Genomic DNA, 24,286 nt, shown 5'->3' with positions numbered 1-24,286 from the left:
TACTACCACAGGATTGTCATGTTAAGTTAATCGTTCATGTATGAATATGTCATTCAGTTCTGGCGAGGAAGAGGAGGAAATAATCCACATGGGCAACGCCATCATGTCCTTCTACTCCGCCCTTATTGACCTGCTGGGCCGCTGTGCTCCAGAAATGCACGTAAGAAAACCCCATCTGGTTCGACTCGCATAGATCCAAACTGTCTCACCTGAATGCCGTGATGCCTCTGACAGCTCATCAACGCAGGTAAAGGCGAAGCGCTGCGGATTCGGGCCATTCTACGCTCGCTGGTTCCCACCACGGATTTGGTTGGCGTCATCAGCATACCCCTGACAAAGCCTGTGGTTAATAAAGGTGGGTTGCTTGGTTAATTTAAGTCTTATTTAACTCATTCAAACCCAAAAACGTATAAATACGTTTTTTGTGTTTTTTTATGCTAGAGCATACATGATGCAACTTCTGACCTGAAGAGGTCGCTTAAAGGGATACTTGACTCACTGAGCCATTTTCAGCAATAAAAAGTTTTTATTTTGTCCAGAATGAATTTGATAACTTCATTATTTTTCATGTAGAATTCCAAAAAATTTTACGCTTGCTGTCGACTGAAGATGACAACCTGTGCTGAGGAAATAGATAACAACCAATCACGGCTCAGTTTGCTGACCAAACCCAGAAAACAGGTGAGCCATGATTGGTCGTTACCTACTTCCTCAGCACAGGTGATGTCATCTGGCGAGTGAAAAAATTGTTTTTAAAAGGTATTAATTGAATGCAATTTTTTTTTTTAATGTAGTAATCAAATTGATTCTGGACAAAAATGGCTCAATCCCTTTAAAGCAATGGTAGTTGTTACAAAAAAACGGCCAGCAGGTGGCAGCAGAGTATAAGAGATCAGCCAGTGCCATGTTACAACAAGCTCTTTTTCCCAGTGTTTTCAACAGGTTTGTAAATAATGACGAAACTTATCTATATTCTTATGCTAACAGATACAAATATACCTTTTTTCCTGATGAAAGAAGAGACTCTAATCTTTATTTTGCTAGGTTCCATGTTTGATAGCACAGAGAACACAGTATTCTGCGGGCCTCTGTCAAAATCCAGTAAAAAAGCCGGGAGCGAAGGGGGTTGCTTCAGTGAAAATGGCTGGAAGTGAATGAGCTTAAATGTCGAAAAAATTTACACATAACAGTTGATAATGTTGATTTAAAAAAAAAAAAAAAAAAAGCCTTTTTAATTATGCGATTAATCATTATTAATCAAAATTCTAAGACGTGATTAATCTGATTAATAATGTAATCGTTTGACAGCTCTAATTTAGAGGTTGCAATTTGGGACTTCCAAGTAGTCTAGTCTTTAACTCTTTGACTTCCAAAAATGTTAAATAACGTTTCGTAAAATCCTATGGAGGAGTGCCAAAGACGTTAAAAGACGTTTTTTTCAAAACAGGTGAAACTAACCATTTTCTATTGTTGATTACTCAAAAACGGAATAAGGTAGAAACAAACTTTTTTTTTCTGATGGAAGATGAGAGTCCAATCTTGTTTTGGCAGTATGTGTGTTTCCATAGTCCAAACACATAATTTTCTATGGACCTTGAAAGATCAGTCAAAATGCTTAAAATCGGCTGGCACCCACGGCATCCCTTTTCTGAAAACGTCTGGCAGTCAAAGAGTTAATGACACAAAATATGTGTTGACAAAGTGTGTCATGAACTCACCGTGCCTACAGATGGTCAAGTGACAGAGCCCGATATGTCAGCCTGTTTCTGTCCGGACCACAAGGCCCCCATGGTGCTCTTCCTGGACAGGGTGTACGGCATCGAGGACCAGAGCTTCCTCCTCCAGCTGTTGGAGGTCGGCTTCCTACCCGACCTCCAAACCGCCGCCTCTTTAGACACGGTAAACATCCTGGTCAAACGAGAATCAACAAAGACATCTGTTGAGAAAACGTAACTTCCCAAATTGCATTTTTTTTCACCCAGGAGGCGCTGAGTACCACCGAGACGGCGTTGGCCATGAACAGGTACATCGGCTCGGCTCTGCTGCCGCTGCTGACCCGCTGCGCCGCCCTGTTCGCCAGCACGGAGCACTACGCGCATCTGATCGACGCCGCGCTTCAAACCATCTACCGTCTCTCCAAAGGGCGCTCGCTCACCAAAGCGCAGCGAGATGTTATCGAGGAGTGCCTGCTGACCATCTGCAAGTACGTTTGCAGACAGAGAGAAAAATAGCCCGGAAATAATTGCCCAAAGTTATGTTGGCAGTTTTTTTTCTTCAGAAAACACAGAAAAAAATACCAAATTTTGATTGTAGTAATAATTTCATTTCAAGTTGTAAAATTGTAAAATTATGACTTAAGACAGGGATGGGCAACTGAATTGAAAAAAAATGATTTTGAACGATTGAAAATTGATGATTTAAAAAAAAAAAAAAATATATATATATATATTTTTTTAACAAACCCAAAACATTCTTCAAAAAAACCCAACGTTATTAACATTTAATACACATTTTTCTAAAACTGAGACGGCCAACTGAGTGGCCCCTTAAATAAAAAATAAAAAAATTGCTTCTTTTTTTTTTTTAACACCCCCCCCCCCCCCCGCAAAAAAAAAATCTTCACTAAACATTGATAACCATTTAATATACTTTCCCCCCCCCAGAATACCGTGGGGGTAACAATAATTAAACAAATATATACTTCTTTTTTTTTTTAACAAACCCAAAATATTCTTCCCCCCAAAAAAAAAACGATTAACAATTAATACACATTTTTCTAAAATTTAATACACATTTTTCTAAAACAGATGGGCAACTGAGTGGCTCCTTGATAAAAAAAAAGAAAAAAAAAAGGATTTCTTTTTTTAACAACCCCTCCCCCAAAAAAATTCAAAAAACGTTGATATACATTTAATGTACTTTTTTTCCCCTCTTTTTTTTTATTTTATTTATTTTTTACAAAATACTGTGGGTAAATAAGGGGAAAACTTAAGGAGGGGGGGCAATAATTAAAACAAATTTTTTTTAATGATTTTTTTAACAAACCCAAAATTGTCTTCCAAAATAAATAAATAAATAAAAACAACGTTGATTAACATTTCATACACATTTTACCAAAACAGAGATGGGTAACTAAGTGGCCTCTTTAAAAAAAAATTATTTTGATTAAAATATAGATTTTTTAAACAATTTCAAAAGTTTGCACACCCCTGACCTACGACCTACACAATCAAAAGAGCCAAACAGAATAAAAAAATGCACTGTCACAAATGGCCACCTAGTGGAGAAGTTTGTAAGTAAGACACAGCCATGCTGTTTTGTAACTCAGTCAAGTCCGACAACAATAATAAACATTTAAAAAAAAAAAAAAATCAAATAATTCATCTTTAATTTCCCCCCAAAATTAAATTCCCATCCCAATCATATGCTTGTTAACTTTCATTGGCAGGCATCTGCGCCCCTCCATGATGCAGCAGCTGCTCAGACGTTTGGTGTTTGATGTTCCCATGCTCACGGAATACTGCAACATACCCCTACGGGTAACATGCTGCGTTACATCGTGCGAATGTTAGAAAACGCTAGTTCCATGACAGGCTGCAGGTTTGTCATCATTTCCCTGTTTCTGATCTGTAGCTGCTGACCAATCACTATGAGCAGAACTGGAAGTATTATTGTCTGCCATCCGGGATGAACACCTTCGGCACGGCCTCAGAGGAGGAGCTCCTTCTCACCAAGAAGCTCTTCTGGGGAATTTTTGACTCGCTCTCTCAAAAGGTACAAACAAAGCAATCATCAATTTGGAAATCCTCAATTTAGGGGATCTCAATTTAGTGAATCTTTTATAAGTCGGCCTCCTCGCCTCGCCTCCCCCCCCCCCCCGCCTCGTTCATCCGTGCAGTTGCTAAGTACGCCTGTGTCATATCCTCTCTTCCTGTAAGAAATATGATGGCGAACTCTTCAAAATGGCCAACTCCTGCCTTTGTGCCATTGCCGGAGCGCTGCCACCCGACTTTGTGGATGCCAGTTTGGGAGCAACGCTGGAGAGCCAAGCGTCCGTGGACGCACAGGGGAACTTTGACCCCAAACCCATAAACACTGCCAAGTAAGTGCCTAGGAGCACTTAACGCATTCAATCCCAAAATTTTATAAATTTGTTTCAATACTTTGTCATGTACTCCCAAAAACGTATTTATACGTTTTTTAAATGTGTGTGTGTGTGTTTTTTATGCTAGCACCAGGGTTAGTATAGTTTTAACTCTTTGACTGCCAGACGTTTTCAGAAAAGGGATGCCGTGGGTGCCAGCCGATTTTAAGCATTTTGACTGATCTTTCAAGGTCCACAGAAAATTATGTGTTTGGACTATGGAAACACACATACTACCAAATGAAAGATTGGACTCTCATCTTTCATCAGAAAAAAAAGTTTGTTTCTACCTTATTCCGTTTTTCAGTAATCAACAATAGAAAATGGTTAGTTTCACCTCTGTTTTGAAACAAACGTATTTTAACGTCTTTGGCACTCCTCCATAGGATTTTACTAAACGTTATTTAACGTTTTTGGCAGTCAAAGAGTTAATTTACGTTACTTTTTTTAAAATTTTTTTAAATTTTTTTAAACATAGTTAGTTTTAAGTATTTTATTTGAAGATGGGTCTGTTAGTTTTTATTACTATTTATTAGTCAAAATTAAGGGTGTCGATTCGGCAATATATTGCGATATTACAGCACGCAATCCAAATCGATTTTTAAACATAATTTTTTTTAATGGAAATATTCAACAAAAAGTCTTACTTAGGGTTACGATACACACATTAAGCATGGAAAAATGTTTTATTAATTAATTGAGTCTTCAATATTTGATTTGCAACCTGTTTGTTAAATGCAGTGGCTCAGTTATAAGCCTGAATTTTCAGATAAATAAATATGTTTTCATACAAATCTTACAGCGTACATGTACAAACAAGTTTACTGATTTGTATTTTCTAATTTTGAGTTTTTTTTTTTTAAATCGCAATAATCAATTTATAGATCGCGATTAATCTGTATAGAATCGAATCGTGACCTATGAATCGAATCGCCAAGTAATAGGCAATTCACACCCCTAGTCAAAATCCAGTAAAACAGCCGGGGTAAAACAAACTGTCTAAATAAAATCTACTAGACCATCCAGAATGTTCATAAGTAGCAAATTCCCATCGCAATGTCATTTAATCATAAAATAAGCCATTCGTTTTTAAACATCCTCTTTGCAGCATCTCCCTACCTGAAAAACTTGAGTACATCGCCAACAAATATGCCGAGCATTCCCACGACAAGTGGTCTTCCGAGAAGGTTTGTCCCGGCAAAATCCACAGTCGAGTGGAATCTGCCCTTGCGTTGAACATCCGCCGCGCTCCCCTCAGGTGTCGGCGGGGTGGAAACACGGAGAAGGTATGGATGAGCACGGCAAAAAGCATCCGCTGATAAAGCCTTACAAAACCCTCGGCGAGAAGGTAAAAAGCGCCGCAAAAGTAGAAATGTGGATTTAATGTCATGCAATACGAGCGGCGTTTGGGAATTTCTTTTGTGTTAGGAGAAAGAAACGTATCGATGGCCGGCGAGGGAGTCGTTGAAGAGCATGCTGGCGATGGATTGGAATATCGAGAGGACCAAGGAGGGAGAAGCCGTGTTCCAACAACGAGAAAATGAGAAGCAACGAAAGATCTCGGAGACGCAGGTCAAGTCCTCTTATGCTCTTTTCTACTGAACGCATCAAATGTTTGCTCAATTAGGAGAGCGCGTCGTGCAAGGGAATGGAAAAAAAAAAAGCTAATTAATGAATATATAAAATAGGAGTGAGTAGTCACCGATACCAAATATCAAATACAATGACAGATCATTTTAAAGAAATTCCTATAAATATCCCAAATTGTTCATAAAATTGCATGAAATCAATGGCAATTTTCTGTTCTTTTAATTTCTGGTTCCAGATCGTAAAACGGCCAGTATCGGCTGTCGTCGCAAGTACCGATGACTTGAAATATGGCCGTGTATCAGCCGTACTCGTCCATCCTTAATATTAAGTCATTTGCTCCCCAAAACGATTTAAAATTTTTAAGTGTCCCAAAGACGTATTTCTACGTTTTTATTTTTATTTATTTTTTTAAATGCAGAACTCAGGCCCTAGAGGACCGGATCTTGACACAGGTGCTCCAGGGTATATCTAAAATTATTTGTTTCTGTTTTACTTTTTTAGGACAATGGATTCACTCCTGCTCCAATGGACCTGCACAATTTCACCTTGTCTAAAGAGCTGCAGGTTAGTTTTTGTCTGGATATTACTTTTTTTTTTTTCCAGGAATGGTCTCACAAAATCATCGAAAATATATTGGACCACCTTAAAATTTGGTCTAATGTTGTTAATTGTCCAGCAGTCAAGATGATAGAACTTTAATGACGATCCAAAATCTGTCTATTCCGAGACAATTTTTCAAAAAAGTTGTCAAATTTGTCCCATTATATTACCTGCAGGGCATGGTTGAGGTGATTGCAGAAAATTATCACAACATTTGGGCCAGGAAGAAGAAGAGTGAACTCATGAGCAAAGGTACGCAAACAGTTATTTCAGAAAGTAAAAAAAAATCTACCGCAGTTTGGCTTTAGCCCCAAGTGCTAGCTAGCTAGTTCCCTAGCAGGTAAACGAGCACTCGGGGAGCTAGCTAGCTAGCACGAGGGGCTAAAGCTAAAATGTCTTTTTACGTTCTGAACCTGAATTTGCCACCTCTGATTATTTACCTTATTTTCAGAAAACAAAAGTACGCATACAGTTATTTACAGAGGTGGCAAATCCAGGTCCAGAAAGTAAAAACAAAAAATCTACCACAGTTTGGTGCTAGCTAACTAGTTCCCTAGCAGGTAAACGAGCACCAGGTGAGCTAGCTAGCTAGCACGAGGGGCTAAAGCTAAAATGCCTTTTTAATTTCTGGACCTGGATTTGCCACCTCTGATTATTTACCCTATTTTCAGAGAGCAAAGGTACGCATAGAGTTATTTACAGAGGTGGCAAATCCAGGTCCAGAAAGTCAAAACAAAAAATCTACCACTGTTTGGCTTTAGCCCCAGGTGCTAGCTAACTAGTTCCCTAGCAGGTAAACGAGCATCCAGTGAGCTAGCTAGCTAGCACGAGGGGCTAAAGGTAAAATGTCTTTTTACGTCTCCGCTAACACACATTGCTAGCTAGCTAGCATGAGGGGCTAAAGCTAAAATGTGACAGGGTTTTGACTATTTTCCGAAAATCTTGCTGTAGTAACTTTTTGGATAATGTTGATTATAAATTTTTATGCGTTCCACCAGGAGGAGGGAGCCACCCGCTGTTGGTACCGTATGATACCCTGACTGCTAAAGAGAAGTACAGAGACCGAGAGAAGGCCCAGGAGCTCTTCAAGTTCCTGCAGATAAGCGGTTATGTCATAACAAGGTCTGACTAAAATAGTCAATATCTGACTTTACACTTATTTTAACCGGCGACCAATTTTCTGATCTAATATCGAATCGTTCCTATCACAGAGGTCTAAAAGACATGGAGCAGGACTCTTCATCCATGGAGAAGCGTTTTGCCTACAAGTTTGTCAAGAGGCTGCTAAAATGCGTGGACTCTGCCCAGGAGTTTATCGCGCACCTTGGTGAGTTTATAACATTTTGCAGGGTCGACTGGAACGGAGCATAGCTGGAATAAATCGAAGCTAGCGTGTTTTTGTTGTCTTTCCAGAGGCAATGGCCACGAGCGGGAAGACCGACAAATCACCTCATGACCAGGAAATCAAGTTCTTTGCTAAGGTCTGGAAAGATACTGAGATGAGGGGGTGGGCACAGCATGAACCTGGATTTTTTTTTTTTTTTTTTTTACAAATACCGATGTTGGTACGAAATGGCTGACAGCAGCCCGTGCTATGTTCAGGTGTTGCTCCCGCTGACGGATCAGACTTTTAAGAACCAATGCCTCTACTTCCTGTCCACGCCCAGTAAGAACCTTAGCAGCTGTGGGTTCGCCTCCAACAAAGAAAAAGAGATGGTCACAAGGTTGTAAATATTTCATGTTTTTTTTTCTTTTCTAATTCCATCGCATGAAAATCTTATTATCTTCCTCCTGTGCTTTTGTTTCATAAATGTCCTACCTAACCTGTCTTTTCCAGCCTTTTCTGTAAACTGGCAGCTCTTGTCAGACACAGGATTTCTCTCTTTGGTAAGGCTGTCTATCATCTTTCACCCTCTTTGCTTTGCATTTTAAAGTCAAAGTCTTCTTATCTATATCAAGTATATACATTTTGTGACATAAAAAAAAAAAAAAAAACACCGGAAAAACATATTGTCTCATTGCCCTGGAGACAGCCTCGGCTGGCCTAATCCGGAACATGAAGCACAGGAGATTTTTTTTTGGGGGGGGGGGGGGGGGCAGTTAAGGTAAGTAATGACTGTTTTTCTTTAGTGGTGTGTTGTAAGATTTAACAAAAACGAATCACTAATTGACCTTGAAATACATTTTGAAGTATCCATGAAATGACTTTAAAAGCACCTGCAGATTTGCTAAAATGATTGAACACTTTAGCACATCCTACCCCCGTTGCTAATGGAATTTTTCGCTTACAGGAAGTGACTCTTCAATGATGGTGAGCTGCCTTCACATTCTCACTCACTCACTTGACACCAGGCATGTATATTTCAAATTTATTATATATATATATATATATATATAAATATGAGAGAGAGAGAGAGAGAGAGAGAGCGAGAGAGAGAGAGAGAGAGTTCTCTTTGTAGACTACAAGTGTAATCCACAATTCCTCTCTCAGAACAGTGATGAAGTCAGGGGCGGAGCTGGTCAAAGCCGGCTTTCGAACCTTCTTTGACAATGCGGCGGAGGACCTGGAGAAGCTTCTGGAAATGCTGAAACTGGGGAAGTTCATGCAGTCGCGCGCCCAGATGAAGAGCGTCAGCCAGAGCATTCACTACGTGACGGTGGCGCTTCTGCCCATCCTCACTGCCTTATTCGATCACATCAAAACACATGATTTTGGAGTGGACCTGCTGTGTGAGTTTCGCTTTCCCGTAATCCGACACTCAAGCAGTGTTTTTATACACCGACGCCAAAACTTTGTCGGATTTGTGTTTCAGTGGATGACGTTCAGCTGTCCTGCTACCGAATCCTTACTTGTTATTACTCTTTAGGAACGGGAAAGAGCATCTTTGTGGAACGGTACGACCCTTAGTCCATATTGGCAAAGTAGACAAATATCAAGCCATATACAGGGTGTCCATAAAGTCTCTTTACTATTTCAAAAATTTATTAAAAATGCAATTGATTAGATATTTTATTCAGATTTGTTCTATTGTATTCAGCGTTTATTAAAGTGTTTTTTTTTATCACACTGCATTTGTGTGTTTCAGGGATCCTGTTTGTCAAAGGTCAAAGGTCACCCACTCCTTCCTTTATCTAACACTGTCCCTGTCTCCATAAATTTCTTGTGCCATGCACGAATTGACGGACGTGATGGTGGATTTCTTCCATACTTGGTTCTGTAGTTTCGCTGAGTCTGCCAGTCCGATTTTGTTCCAATAAACCATGAGACACGTTGCGCCTTCTCTTGAGGGGTAGCCATTTTGTAGGGGTTCATTCAACATCACCTCTTTGACAAACAGGATCCCTGAAACACACAAATGCAGTGTGGTAAAAAAAAAACTTTAATAAACACTGAATACAATAGAACAAATCTGAATAAAATATCTAATCAATTGCATTTTTACTAATTTTTTTAAATGGTAAAGATAATTTATGGACACCCTGTACATTATTGACAGTTTTTTGTTTGTTTTGAATTGCTGCCATCTTGTGGCATCTATAAGCAATTGCACAACTTTTTCTTTCTTGCTATTAACGTAAATCTTGTATGAAGCAGCTTTTCACGTTTTTTAATTTTAGATGGACTATACACATTGTCCATGTTGGCTTGCAGGTATCTACCAGCACTCGGGGAGAGCCTGGCCACCCTAGTGGGCGCCATGCCCGTAGCGTTTCTCGAACCTCATCTCAACACCCACAACCCACTCTCCGTCTTCAACACCAAGTCACCACGCGAGAGGGCCAGTCAGTGTCCACACTTGCATAATTTGTCAGAATGACCGCATCATTTTCACACATTTTTAAATGATAAGTGTTACCTCCTCTAGTTCTAAGTATGCCTGATATGGTGGAGGAAATGTGCCCGGAGATGCCTCGTCTGGACAAGCTGCTGAAGGACGTCAACGATGTCTCGGAGACCGGTGCACGCTACAGTGAGATGCCGCAGGTCAAAAAATGGGACTGTTTGAAAGATGTGTACTTTGGGAATATTTTAAGTGGTGGTCTGCTTGTGAAAAATGTCATGCATTTTAACTCTTTGACTGCCAAAAACGTTAAATAACGTTTAGTAAAATCCTACAGAGGAGTGCCAAAGACGTTAAAAGACGTTTGTTTCAAAACAGAGGTGAAACTAACCATTTTCTATTGTTGATTTCTGAAAAACGGAATAAGGTAGAAACAAACTTTTTTTTCTGATGAAAGATGAGAGTCCAATCTTTCATTTGGTAGTATGTGTGTTTCCATAGTCCAAACACATAAGTTTCTGTGGACCTTGAAAGATCAGTCAAAATGCTTAAATCGGCTGGCACCCACGGCATCCCTTTTCTGAAAACGTCTGGCAGTCAAAGAGTTAACATTAATTAGCATATTTTTGGGAAAGTTTAGTTAAAAAGTGTACGATGGAGAAGAAAAAACCTGAATATGCAAGTCACTCAGGTACGCATTAGGGCCACGTCTAATTTTTATTTTTCAGAAGGGGGGTAATATTCCGAGAAAAAACTCAACGAACCAACGAATCTGACTTATCTATAGCTACACTACGTGCATTTGTCGTAAGTTTCAGAGTTTTTTTTCTCGCAAATTTGCCACTTTACAAAGTCAGACATTTTTCCAAAAAAATCCGCAAATCTGCCACTATAAAGTCGAAAATTTGGCACTTTGTAAAGTCGAAAATTTTCCTCTTTTTTTTTTGCAAACCTGCAATTTTATAAACTCGCAAATTTTTTATTTCCCCCCCAAATCTGCCACTTTATTAAGTCGCAACGTTTTTTGTTTTTTTTCTCGCAAATTTGCCACTTTATAAAGTCACACATTTTTCCCAAAAAATCCGCAAATCTGCCACTATAAAGTCGAAAATTTGGCACTTTGTAAAGTCGAAAATTTGGCACTTTGTAAAGTCGAAAATTTTCCTCTTTTTTTTTTGCAAACCTGCAATTTTATAAACTCGCAAATTTTTTATTTCCCCCCCAAATCTGCCACTGTATTAAGTCGCAACGTTTTTTTTTGTTTTTTTTCTCGCAAATTTGCCACTTTATAAAGTCACACATTTTCCCCAAAAAATCCGCAAATCTGCCACTATAAAGTCCAAAATTTGCCACTTTGTAAAGTCGAAAATTTTCTCTTTTTTTTTTGCAAACCTGCAATTTTATAAACTCGCAAATTTTTCATTTCCCCCCCAAATCTGCCACTTTATTAAGTTGCAAAGTTTTTTTTGTGTTTTTTTTTAATCGCAAATTTGGCACTTTATAAAGTATATATATATAACACATGGCCCTATTACGCCGACATACTCAGGAGTATAAGTCACATTTTGGAGGGAAATGTATTTTTACAAAAATGTATTCTTCTTTGACTTTTGTCTGGCGGTTGACAAAGACTTTTGGTGCATCACCACCCCCTTTTGGCCACTGGCGGTAATGCATACAATTATGGAATGGCGATTTTGCGTTCTAATTTTAATGTATACAAGTCACAGGACCATAGACCCAAAAAAGATGGTATACATTTGAGTAATGCATTTATTCCTATATGGTTACAGTCATACTGTAATAATAGGGGCAGATCTCAATCTTAGCAATATGTAAAAAATAAGATATCCGATTGAATTTGTAATTCAGCTGTTATGTATTGACACTTTCCTGATTTTCTCCTGTAGGTCATTGAAGTGATCCTGCCCATGCTGTGCAACTATCTGTCCTACTGGTGGGAAAAAGGTCCCGAAAACCCACCTCCGAGCGGCCAGTGCTGCACCACGGTGACGTCGGAGCATCTCAGCAACATTCTCGGGAACATTCTCAAGATCCTCAACAACAATCTGGGAATTGATGACGCCCCCTGGATGAAGAGGATTGCAGGTGAGCCCAATGGAAGAACTGTAAAGAGACAAATAATAGTCTGAAGAGAAGAGACTAAATCCAGATTGTTTATGCGTCTAGTCTACTCTCAGCCGATCATCAGTAAAGCAGGAGCCGGTCTACTAAGAACTCACTTTTTACCGACACTTGAGAAGCTGAAGAAGAAGACGGTGAAGGTAAAAGGATTGAGATTCAGTGCTCTATCTTTTCATTAACTCTTTGACTGCCAACCATTTTCAGAAAAGAGAACGTTTTTTGGCGGCACTCATTTGGATTTTACTAAACGTTTTTGGCGGCACTCATTTGGATTTTACTAAACGTTATTAAACGTTTTTGGCGGCACTCATTTGGATTTTACTAAACGTTATTAAACGTTTTTGGCGGTCAAAGAGTTAAGCGTGGAATTATAGCGATAAATGTGTTCTAGGTTGTGTCTGAGGAGGAGTTATTGAAGGCCGATGGCAAAAGTGACAATCAGGAGGCGGAGCTTCTCATCTTGGACGAGTTTGCCGTGCTCTGCCGAGACCTCTACGCCTTCTACCCCATGCTCATCTGCTACGTCGACATCAACAGGTTTGTTTATTTACTATTAGGATGTAACGCGTGGCAAGCGCGGGAATATTTGTGGTTCATCTTGTTTGTCCGCACCAGGTCAAGGTGGCTTAAGGAGCCTGATACGGACTCCACGGAGCTCTTTAGGATGGTGGCAGATATCTTCATCCTGTGGTGCAAGTCGCATGTAGGTCCATTTATGTAACATGTTTGCATAAGTCAGAGTAGATCTTCACAAACTTTGCTTAACCCTGGAGAACCCATGGGGTCAAATTTGGCCCCTATAAATTCTGCTACTCAAATAACAAAGACCTTTTTTTTTTTTTTTTTTTTTACAAATTTAACTTCAAAAGTTCAGAGTGCCACTTCTGACCCCTGCATGGGGCCATCTAGTGGATGAATATTGCACTTACATGAGCCAGACTGGTGGTGACAAGATGGCTAAAATGCAACAAATAAAACAAAAAATATATATTGTTCAATGTAGCTGTGTGACAGTTTTTGTTATTCTGATTTTTCGAAATGATACCCCTAAATCCCAAAAGGGTCAAATTTCGCCCTAATCCTAAATTAGGGAATAAATTGAAAAAAAAAACATTGAAAAAAACATACATTTTGGTGCTCAGTGAACTCATAGCAGTCATTTTATGTATAATTCATAATTTTCCAAAGAAGAAAAGGGTTCTTGGGTTCTCCAGGGTTAATAATCATGCTTTGTCTTTGTTTGATCTCAGAATTTTAAGCGCGAGGAGCAGAACTTTGTCGTGCAGAACGAGATCAATAATTTGGGCTTCCTCACTGCGGAAGGCAAGACGAAAATGTCCAAGGTAAATATGATGAAGTGTTGGTCCTGGCCAAAACATTTTCAATTTGTTGAAGAAAATGCTTCAGCCCACGTCAACCGACGGAAAGGTTTTTCTTTTTTAGTTCAAAATAACTTACTTTGATCTCCAGGATCCCAGTTTCAAATCCATCCATGTCGTCCATCCATGTTGAGCGCAAGCTAGCTAGCGCTAAGCTAATGTAGTCTGCCTAAATGGGCTTTTTATCTCTTTGACTGCCAAAAACGTTAAATAACGTTTAGTAAAATCCTATGGAGTGTCAAAGACGTTAAAAGACGTTTTTTTCAAAACAGAGGTGAAACTAACCATTTTCTATTGTTGATTACTGAAAAACGGAAGAAGGTAGAAACAAACTTTTTTTTTTTGATGAAAGATGAGAGTCCAATCTTTCATTTGGTAGTATGTGTGTTTCCATAGTCCAAACACATAATTTTCTGTGGACCTTGAAAGATCAGTCAAAATGCTTAAATCGGCTGGCACCCACGGCATCCCTTTTCTGAAAACGTCTGGCAGTCAAAGAGTTAATGACCGATTGCTGCTTTTGGTGACTTCAGTCCGGCGGCGACCAGGAGAGGAAGCACAAACGTCGCCGAGGGGAATACTACTCCATCCACACCTCTTTGATCGTGGCCGCACTGAAGAAAATGCTGCCCATCGGACTCAACATGTGCACACCGGGGGACCAGGAGCTCATCTCCTTGGCTAAGATGCGTTACAGTCTGGTGGGCCTACCGCGCAATTTCTGCAGAAATTGCGCTTCGTTTAGTTCCTAGGAGCTATTTTGAATTTTTAGCTCTTTCTGAAAAGATTGCGATTCAGTTCGAAATCCCCAAGACATCAAGTTTTATATTCTCTTCTTAGAAAGATACTGACGATGAGGTGAAGGACCACTTGCGCCAGAACCTTCATCTGCAGGATAAGGTCAGTTGGAGGCTTAACAAGTCCCACACCTTCAAATGTACTTAAATCACGCTCATGAGCTGCGTTCCATAATCCAATGGGGGGCGGGAAATAATAAAATGTTGTATGGTCATAACCACATGTGTCCTGGTAGTCTGACGACCCGGCAGTCCAGTGGCAGTTGAACCTCTACAAAGATATCACGATGAAGAGCGGGGAGCCGGTTAACCCAGAACACACGGTGGATCGGGTTCAGAGCATCTCAGCCGCGGTTTTCCATCTGGAACAGGTAAAAAAAAAAAAAAAAAATTTAATTAATAAAAAAAAGCAACAAAATGTATTCAACCTTTGGCACTTTTTTAACGCACAATATTTATGCCTTTACAATTGAAATAAATACAAGTGAATGTTGGTTATTTTAGTTAAGTAAAACTAGTAAAATAAACTAAAATTGAAAAAAACTTTTTCGTTAAAGTAAAATAAAATTGAAACGAAAACTAACTGAAACTAAATCCTACATTTACAAGACTAACTAAAACTAACTATTATTATTATTATAGTAAAGATATTCCTTAGTTTTTGTCTTTGGTAATTCATTCATGAGCCTTTGGGGAATCATTTTAAACGTGATTAAATATATTTATTTCAAAATAAGGACGTTTGAAAAGTGTGTCAAACAAAAGTGATGTCATCCAGCAGCAGCCAATAGAAAATTTGCACCTTCAGATGAATTTTGCGTAGTTTGTCTTTTGGCTCGCCTTGCCTGCTTTTTCAGCCAAAATTAAGCCAAAACGCAACACTGGGTAAGAACTTAAGTGCGTTGCTCTTTTTTATTATTATTATTTTTTTTACCATGGTATTTATTACCGGTAAAATCTTGCACACAAGTAATAATAAAAATAATAATAATAAAAGTAACTAAATTTAAAAAACAAAACGTAATAAAAAACAACTATAATGAAAACTACCCTGCTGTATACATCATATTGTTAGCCTAATAGCATAGCTACATCATATATGATCATTTTCAGAAAAAAAAAAAATTGGTAACAAATCACGTAAACAATTATGCTATTAGGCTAACAATATTGGAAGGTATTTCTATATTGGTTAATTAAAACCTCAACAATAAATATGCCAATGGCAATCAAAAGGGAACTTTTGTCATATTTGCAGTAGATTTAATCTTGCTGTTTTTTGCTCTACAGGTGGAGCAACCTTTAAGGAATAAAAAGTGCGTGTGGCAGAAGCTGCTGTCCAAACAACGTAAACGGGCTGTGGTGGCCTGCTTCCGCATGGCCCCTCTTTATAACCTACCCAGGTAAGCATCTTCCCGGCTAAAACGCCACTCGTTTCGATCTTGACATTAATTAATGAACTTAAATGAAGATTTGTTTCTTCTCAGGCTAACTTTAAAAATAACGAGCAATCCCCAAGTATTACCGACGGGAGATTGGACATTGTGTGGCCATGTAAAACCTCATCACCTCCCTTAATGACATGATCTCCTCTGTGTTGTTTTCTTGCATAATACTGCCTCGTCCCTCTCTCAGATACAAAAATAATAATTACTTCCTGAATGGCTATCGGGAGGTTTGGCTGGAAAGGGCGTTCAAAGCCTACAGCTTTGACCGCTTGTTCTCACTGCTGACGGTAAAGTGAAACCGCGGGGCCAACGTTTCATCTGTTGCACCCCCCCCCCCCTCGTCCCCTTTCATCCACCAGACCGGATATGCGCCAAGCAGCCAAGTCTTTCAGCACTGTTGATTCTGATTGGTCAACTAGAGTCAGAAATTGAACAATACTGTGTAAGAAGGAAGTAGGCTAATATTTGCTTATCACAGTGGTTGATTTTTTTTCTTATTTTTTTCTTTTCGTTTGTTCAGTTTCAGAGCACATTTTGTACACTCCTTTAATCAATCTTATAGTTTGCATTAGGGATAGACCGATTATCGGTGCCGATATCGATAGCAACGTAGCAAATTTAGGATTTTTTTAATCAGGATTTGTAAGATGTTTACAGTTTTTATATTTCTATATTCAGACAATTTTTCACTGCAAAGATCTTTTGAAACCTTTTTACGAACCTTGACCAAAACTCCAAATGAGCTACATTTGCATGCATTTGTCGCTCAGTGAGTTACGGCAAACTTTTAATTTATAGATTTATTTAAATTTCCAATTTATCAAAAAAAAAAAAATATATAGCTAAGTTTCATCATTATTCACCAATTTGTTTAAAACATTGGGGAACATGCAACATGGCCCTGGTTGATCTCTTATACTCGGCTGCCACCTGCTGGCCGTTTTTTTTGTAATAGCTACCATTGCTTTAAGCGGCATCTTCAGGTCAGAGGCTGCATCAAAGCCTTCTGTATGCCGGAGACCTGCAGGGTATATGATCGGCTCATCTGCAAGCTCTGCACAAGCCTGATAACGATCCTGTTGATTGGAAACCTCCAAAACCTGCCGGTCTCCGGCCCTCGAGGACCGTGTGCCCACCCCTGTGCTAGAGCATACAGAAGGCTTTGATGCAGCCTCTGACCTGAAGATGCAGCTTAAAGCAATGGTAGTTATTACAAAAAAATGGCCAGCAGGTGGCAGCCGAGCATAAGAGATCGACCAGGGCCATGTTGCATGTTCCCCAGTGGTTTAAACAAATTTGTGAATAATGATGAAACTTAGCTTTTTTTTTTTTTTTTTGATAAATTGGAAACCACTGCTCTAGCCTAAAAAAACAACATAAAATCATATAAATATGTTTTTGGGGACCATGACAATATTTAAAATATTATGTTTTTATACCTTCTTGGGAGCAAATGAGTTAAAAGAAAAATGTTTTTTTTTTTTTTTTTACATTAACTCTTTGACTGCCAGACGTTTTCAGAAAAGGGATGCCGTGGGTGCCAGCCGATTTAAGCATTTTGACTGATCTTTTGACTGATCTTTCAAGGTCCACAGAAAATTATGTGTTTGGACTATGGAAACACACTTACTACCAAATGAAAGATTGGACTCTCATCTTTCATCAGAAAAAAAAGTTTGTTTCTACCTTATTCCGTTTTTCAGTAATCAGCAATAGAAAATGGTTAGTTTCACCTCTGTTTTGAAACAAACGTCTTTTAACGTCTTTGGCACTCCTCCATAGGATTTTACTAAACGTTATTTAACGTTTTTGGCAGTCAAAGAGTTAATAATTTCGCAAATGAAATCGGCTTGAAATATCGGTTATCAGCTTGCTTGACTACCAATAATTGGTATCGGCCTTGAAAAAAAATTATCGGTCTATCACTAGTTTGCATTTCAATTGATCAGATATTTGACCAGTCAGAAAAGCCAGTGGGTCCCACCCCACCCTGCCTGAGACGCACTATTGTGGAACCCCCCCCCGCCCCCGTTGCATTGCTCCTTCCTATCGCCTCCAAATCTTCACTACCCTAACACCACTTTACCTCCTTCCCCCACTCCCCTCCATTCCTCCCTAATGCCCCCCCCCCCCCCTCCCTCCCCCTTCCCAGGCATCGTGCTATCAACCTCTTCATCCCGGCCTATCAGAGAATATGGATAGAGGCAGAGGAGTACTCCTTTGAGGAAAAGCTAGTTCAGGATCTGGCAGTAAGTACCGGGCGTCCCGCGTCCCGCGTGCCCTGCGTTGGCACCCTTCTGCCAGTCCTGCCCGCCGATCGCCTCGTTAGCTCTGTGCCCGTTGAGTCTTGGGAGCGCACCTGGGTGGGGACCTGGCCCAAAGCATCGAGGGCACCCCGTCCTAGGTGTGCAAAACCCTTCAAACAGAGATGGGCTCGAGGTCAAAGGCTGCATGATCGACTCAGGAGGCACATGGCCGGCTCTGGCGCTCACAGCTGTAGAAAGCCGGGCTATGCCATTCCGATGGCAGTGGTAAGGAGGGCCGCTCGCTAGACGCCATCGCTCCATGTTGTTGGTTGTCAGATCTGGATCCAACCCATCAGTTGTCCTTTTGGCTGTTCTCTGTAAGTCTGTAGTGTGAAGGTGGTGACAAAAGTAGGCTCTGTGGACGTGACGTCAGTGGCATGCTCGCGTCGCCGTGCGAAGATCACATTTCACACTTGAGATCCGATAAAAGCTGTATAGTACAGTAATCAAGAGATGTGTCAATGCATAGGTGTCATGAGGGACGTGAGTAATTGAGCGATGGCGGACCCAAATGCAGGACGTGACTAGACTGGTCGCCATGACTGGAACGAGCGTGACGTGACAGGACCTGATTTGCCTTGACTTGACGTGGAGTGGCTATGGCTTGACTGTGGCTGTGACGAAGACGACCTTGCCGTAACGAAGACGTCCTGGCCGTGACGAAGACGACCTGGCCGTGACGAAGACGACCTGGCCGTGACGAAGACAACCTGGCCGTGACGAAGACGACCTGGCCGTGACGAAGACGACCTTAGCCGTGACGAAGACGACCTTAGCCGTGACGAAGTCTACTTGGCCGTGACCAAGACGACCTGGCTGTGACGAAGTCTACTTGGCCGTGACGAAGTCTACTTGTCCGTGACGAAGTCTACTTGGCCGTGACCAAGACGACCTGGCCGTGACCAAGTCTACTTGGCCGTGACGAAGACGACCTGGCCGTGACGAAGACGACCTGGCCGTGACGAAGACGACCTGGCCGTGACGAAGACGACCTACCCGTGACGAAGTCTACTTGGCCGTGACGAAGTCTACTTGGCCATGACGAAGACGACCTGGCCGTGACAATGTCTACTTGGCTGTGACGAAGACGACCTGGCCGTGACGAAGACGACCTGGCCGTGACGAAGACGACTTTAGCCGTGACGAAGTCTACTTGGCCGTGACTAAGACGGCTTGGCCGTGACTAAGACGACTTGGCCGTGACAAAGTCTACTTGGCCGCGACGAAGTCTACATGGCCGCGACGAAGTCTACATGGCCGCGACGAAGTCTACATGGCTGTGCGAAGTCGACCTGGCCTTGAAGAAGACGACCTGGCCGTGACAAAGTCTACTTGGCCGTGAGGAAGACGAGTTGGCCGTGAGGAAGACGAGTTGGCCGTGACGAAGACGACCTGGCCGTGACAAAGACGACCTGGCCGTGACGAAGACGACCTGGCCGTGTTACACCACCTGTGTCACCACTTAGACGTGGTTTTAGCGGGTCTAAAATCTCAGCAAATTGCCAGATGCGCCGGGGGCTTGCACTAGAATAAGCCGGAACGTCGTCAAATTCACAAACACGGTAAACTAGGCTTGCCCCAGCATGAAAATGAAGACGTGCATGTTCGATTGAGTACACGGGTGCCTGTCTACAAAAATAGGGCCCTAAGAGTCATCTCCGCAAAGTCGTGTTTTTACTTGAGGAAGGGCGAAGGCGCAAATCTCGACTTTTTTTTCTTCACTTATGTCAACATCTCATTGATTAATTCATTATTCGTAGCAGCCTTGGATACACTCGACATTCGCTTGACTAGTTTGAGCGCGTTGAGATCGGGGTACTAAAAATGATACACCTCCTGTCGATACCTGCATAGTATCAACCTCTCAATCAGGCGCTGATCTAATTTCGGTTTGTCCGGTTGCTTTTCAATTAGTTTCAATTTAGCTATTTGGGACGTTGTCAAGTTCATTTTTCATGATCATGATGGCTGTTTGCTATAACATGCATGTGTTTGTAAAACCCTCTTTACTCATCTTGTCCTTCCCACAATTCATCGAGACATGACAAATTGCATCTGCATGAATCATTTCAGTGTTCAATTGTACAAACATTGAACACACCGATTCATTTAAGGTGATAGGATAAAAAAAAATAATAATAGTTGAGATGATGCCAGGGCTCATTGTTTGCACCTTTTGGACTATCCAGAAAACTCCCATGAAAATCGTGGAGGAGGATGAAGAAGAGGTGGCTGAAGTCCACCCGGACCCTCTACACCAGCTCATCCTCCATTTTAGCCACAATGCTCTGACGGAAAGAAGGTGCTGGCTTTGAAAAAAAAAAAAAAAAAACATTGCAGAAAGTCTTCGTTTCAATTTGCTTACCTTAACTTCTCTTTTTCAGTCACTTAGAGGAAGATCCTTTGTATATCGCGTACGCTGACATGATGGCAAAGGTCAGCCTCTTATATTCATCTATAAAGTAACCAGAATTTTATTTTATTTATTTTTTTTTTTTTGAACGGACATCTTTGTATTCTCAGAGCTGCGCAGAGGATGAGGAAGAAGAAGACGAAGAAGAGAAAGAGAAGACGTTTGAGGTGCGCGACTTACAAAAATAGCGAGTTGGTGCATCTGCTGACGTGTCTGTCGAACGGCCATCAGGAAAAGGAGATGGAAAAACAGAAGATTCTATATCAGCAGGCCAGGCTTCATGCTCGTGGGGCTGCTGAGATGGTCTTGCAGATGATTAGTGCTAGCAAAGGTAAAAAAAAAAATAATTAAATAAAAACATTTTTTTTTTTTTTTTTTTAAATGCACTTTTCACAACGTCTCTTTCATTAGGACACCTGGGCCCCATGGTGACTTGCACCCTCAAACTCGGCATTTCCATCTTAAACGGAGGCAACGTGCAAGTTCAGCAAGTGAGTGCGTCTATATGTGTTGACATACATATTGCATGAGGAGCGTTCTTACCGGAACTGCATTTTCACCCGTCGCCCAGAAAATGCTCGATTACTTGAAAGAGAAAAGAGACGCGGGATTTTTCAAGAGCCTCTCAGGACTGATGCAATCGTGCAGGTATAAGCTGCGTTTCATTATTCATACCATGGGGGGGGTGGGGGGGGGGGCGAAAAATGTATAACTTGTGAATTTCTTTCTGCTCAGCGCCCTGGACTTGAATGCGTTTGAGAGGCAAAATAAGGCAGAAGGACTCGGCATGGTGACAGAAGAAGGTTCAAGTGAGTCTTGATAGATGTAGGGTTTGAAATTTAATGTTCAAATTCAGTCAGTTCCTAATATTGGTGCTTTGCAGAGGGTTGGTATAAAGGATGTGTGAAAATACAGAAGGGTTTTATATTTATTTATTTTTAAGCGTTTCAGTTACTATGACATCAATGCAAGCAGCCATTTTCACTTTTAATAGTCGGTCTTATATGTTGGCCTGGGTTGCATTGTTGTAGTTATACAGTAACTGCAAATACCTGTCTTACCATTCAACTACGGGTAAACAGATATAGAGGACTAAAACTGCCAAAATAAAAAAATAAAAAATTACTAAATAAATTAAATACATGAATAAAAGTCAAAATAAAAACTGGTATAAAAAATATAATTCAAAAATTAAATATAAATTGAAATAAAAACAAAATATATATTTATATATTCCTAAATAGGATTCCCCCCTTATTTTGAATAACATTGCGACCTGACAGAGCATCTGTAGAATGAAATAAATAAATGTGAGAGCAGGGCGTTTTTATTTATTGATTGACATTTAATTCTATTTATATATTTATTTTTGTATTATTTCAACATTTATTTTTATATTTATTTTTTTATCTCGTTTTTTATTTTTGCATTTACTTTTACTTTAATTTAGGATATATATTTTGTTGTTTTTATTTCCATTTATATTTATTTTTTGTATTTCATTTTTTAATTATATTTTTATATCCGTTTTTACTTTCACTTTTAGACATGTATATTTATTTATTTAGTCATTTATTTATTTTTTTAATTTGGGCAGTTTTGGTCCTCCATAACCAGAGATGCCACTAACGCATCTAAAATAAGCACGTTTAAAGCAACGACTGACTAATCTGTGCCGTAATTGAACATAGTGAAAATGCATCGCGGCAGTATTCAAATCCACATTCACGTCTGAGGGAGCGACATCATCGTTTTCAGTGCACTCGCAGTCATTATAGGTTATCTGGGGACATTGCCGGGAAGTGAACTTCTGCTGATCCTGATTGGCATACCACCCCCCCCCCCCCCCTTCATGAGTTTAGATAGTTTGAGAACTCATCCGTGACCCGTGACGGCGAGGCCTGTCCTTGCTTTTTTGGAGCGTAAACATCAGCCTTACAAGCGATTCACCTTTTGGTGCCATGACCCGGATACGAACCGGGGTAAATACAAACCTTATTTGTCTTTAAAAATAAATAAATAAAGGCAGAAAGATGAACATCATTAACTGGCAACCTAAAAAAAAAAAAGAGCTTGTGGATGCAGGTGGTAAAAAAAAAAAAAAAAAAGTTTCCTCTGCATGCTACTGTAAGTGTTGTAAAGTGGATGTAATTGATTTTCAACCATCAAAAAAATGGTCTTAAAAGACAAACAAGTATAGGACCTTGCGTTTCTCTCCAATTTACAACACAGACACTCTTCACTTAATGTGAGTCTTTCATTATTCAGTCATGTATTTTAACAATTCACTGTTACTTCCTAGTGTCTCTTGTTACGATGACAATTTCTTGTATCACCAGGCAGATTTTCCAGATGTAGGTCGTAACCGCATGGCTGTGTTCCTTCAATGTATTCCTTCATACGTCTTTCTATTGTAATCCACTGTCCTCTCTTACATATGTCTTCATATATTGTTTGTCTCTTTCCTGTCATTACAAAAAAAAAAAAAACACACACATCGATGGCAGTCCACACCGAGCGGGGTAATGAACTAATTAACAGCATCTTCACGCTCACATGCGTATGCTTCATAACGAATGTCTCCATAACGCTTGAGCACTACCGATTACTCACCTCACGCATGCCGAATGATTTACGCTTTGATGCAATTGCTTAATCTTTTTGTGTTATTTCGCTTCCCATTTCTACCATTTTAACAAACCAAACCAAAGGATCTTCCGCTTTGAAACCCAGTAGACCGAGATGGCTCTATCCGCTTTACGAAATGTCACTTTAATTGTTTGGCTGGATGATCTGATCGGAATTTTCAGTGAATGTTTGTATCTTTTGTGTGTTCTCAGCGCTAATCTGAAAAGACGAATCCTTCATCAAGCCCTATCCAGACCTGCATGTCAAAGTTTTTCAGGCTTCCTCTCGCTTATGGAAATGTTTAATTTCATGTCAATACGTTTTATTACTTTGGATTCAGTTTTCAACCTGCAATCTAAAAGAAGCTTTAACATCTTTTTGAACATGTAACCAACCTCCGCTGCTTGCTTTGTACGCATCGCTTCTCGGGAAATTGTTACATTAAAATAATAAAACATGCATAAGTAAAAATAAATAATCTATTTAACAATGTGACATAAATCACCAATGCAAATCTTTTCTTTAAAGGTTCCAAGGTGTTGCTGAATGACGAGTTCACAAAAGATCTGTTCCGGTTTTTGCAACTTCTATGCGAGGGGCACAATGGGGGTAAAGTTGAATTTATCATAATCGAAGAGACTTTAAATACATAAATTGAAAAATATTACATATTGCTTCCCATTAGAATTCCAGAACTTCCTGAGAACTCAAACCGGAAACACAACCACGGTCAACATTATTATCAGCACTGTTGACTACTTGCTCCGACTTCAGGTGAGTTAAGAGCACAAAAAAAAAAATCTTAAAAAAAAAAAAAAGTAAACAAACGTGGGACTATCTTCATGGAAAATGAAGAATTGTATTCACGGGGTGTAGTTAATATATCATCTTCCTTTTTAGGAATCAATTAGTGACTTCTATTGGTACTACTCGGGCAAAGACATCATTGATGAAACTGGCAAAGTGAACTTCTCCAAAGCGTTATCTGTAGCCAAGCAGATATTCAACTCACTGACTGAATACATCCAGGTAACAAATAATAAGTAATATAATT

The 24,286-nt window shown here is 40.0% G+C and overlaps 2 protein-coding genes across 3 annotated transcripts in view; one reads left to right on the top strand and one right to left on the bottom strand.

The window, feature by feature from the left end:
• ryr3 (ryanodine receptor 3) overlaps positions 1-24,286 on the top strand; it is an 87,298-nt gene that overhangs the window by 53,478 nt on the left and 9,534 nt on the right. For both annotated transcript variants that reach the window (XM_077552171.1, XM_077552170.1), the window contains exons 46-88: positions 58-160; positions 235-355; positions 1,730-1,899; positions 1,983-2,203; positions 3,449-3,539; positions 3,634-3,774; positions 3,939-4,102; positions 5,253-5,331; positions 5,403-5,492; positions 5,573-5,716; positions 6,236-6,298; positions 6,511-6,586; positions 7,333-7,456; positions 7,546-7,661; positions 7,748-7,815; positions 7,937-8,058; positions 8,172-8,221; positions 8,626-8,686; positions 8,826-9,064; positions 9,148-9,229; positions 9,987-10,117; positions 10,201-10,319; positions 12,027-12,225; positions 12,307-12,401; positions 12,653-12,798; positions 12,877-12,964; positions 13,512-13,604; positions 14,174-14,341; positions 14,481-14,540; positions 14,674-14,808; positions 15,728-15,840; positions 18,038-18,416; positions 20,381-20,493; positions 20,576-20,627; positions 20,715-20,771; positions 20,836-20,935; positions 21,016-21,095; positions 21,176-21,252; positions 21,340-21,413; positions 23,112-23,126; positions 23,761-23,841; positions 23,918-24,006; positions 24,133-24,261. In XM_077552171.1, the coding sequence (XP_077408297.1) occupies positions 58-160; positions 235-355; positions 1,730-1,899; positions 1,983-2,203; positions 3,449-3,539; positions 3,634-3,774; positions 3,939-4,102; positions 5,253-5,331; positions 5,403-5,492; positions 5,573-5,716; positions 6,236-6,298; positions 6,511-6,586; positions 7,333-7,456; positions 7,546-7,661; positions 7,748-7,815; positions 7,937-8,058; positions 8,172-8,221; positions 8,626-8,686; positions 8,826-9,064; positions 9,148-9,229; positions 9,987-10,117; positions 10,201-10,319; positions 12,027-12,225; positions 12,307-12,401; positions 12,653-12,798; positions 12,877-12,964; positions 13,512-13,604; positions 14,174-14,341; positions 14,481-14,540; positions 14,674-14,808; positions 15,728-15,840; positions 18,038-18,416; positions 20,381-20,493; positions 20,576-20,627; positions 20,715-20,771; positions 20,836-20,935; positions 21,016-21,095; positions 21,176-21,252; positions 21,340-21,413; positions 23,112-23,126; positions 23,761-23,841; positions 23,918-24,006; positions 24,133-24,261 (4,918 nt within the window). The remainder of the gene's footprint in view (positions 1-57; positions 161-234; positions 356-1,729; positions 1,900-1,982; positions 2,204-3,448; positions 3,540-3,633; positions 3,775-3,938; positions 4,103-5,252; positions 5,332-5,402; positions 5,493-5,572; positions 5,717-6,235; positions 6,299-6,510; positions 6,587-7,332; positions 7,457-7,545; positions 7,662-7,747; positions 7,816-7,936; positions 8,059-8,171; positions 8,222-8,625; positions 8,687-8,825; positions 9,065-9,147; positions 9,230-9,986; positions 10,118-10,200; positions 10,320-12,026; positions 12,226-12,306; positions 12,402-12,652; positions 12,799-12,876; positions 12,965-13,511; positions 13,605-14,173; positions 14,342-14,480; positions 14,541-14,673; positions 14,809-15,727; positions 15,841-18,037; positions 18,417-20,380; positions 20,494-20,575; positions 20,628-20,714; positions 20,772-20,835; positions 20,936-21,015; positions 21,096-21,175; positions 21,253-21,339; positions 21,414-23,111; positions 23,127-23,760; positions 23,842-23,917; positions 24,007-24,132; positions 24,262-24,286) is intronic.
• aven (apoptosis, caspase activation inhibitor) overlaps positions 8,419-24,286 on the bottom strand; it is a 47,724-nt gene continuing 31,856 nt past the window's right edge. Inside the window, exons 10-13 of the transcript XR_013289376.1 lie at positions 20,785-20,926; positions 20,557-20,646; positions 12,100-14,799; positions 8,419-9,677 (exon numbers count right to left, since the gene is read on the bottom strand). The gene's annotated coding sequence lies outside the window, so the exon portion shown is untranslated. The remainder of the gene's footprint in view (positions 9,678-12,099; positions 14,800-20,556; positions 20,647-20,784; positions 20,927-24,286) is intronic.

Source organism: Vanacampus margaritifer, chromosome 19 (assembly GCF_051991255.1).
Source record: "Vanacampus margaritifer isolate UIUO_Vmar chromosome 19, RoL_Vmar_1.0, whole genome shotgun sequence".
NCBI classification, from domain to species: domain Eukaryota; kingdom Metazoa; phylum Chordata; class Actinopteri; order Syngnathiformes; family Syngnathidae; genus Vanacampus; species Vanacampus margaritifer.
The sequence above is the reverse complement of the archived record's forward strand: the minus strand, read 5'-3'. Positions and strand labels throughout refer to the sequence as shown.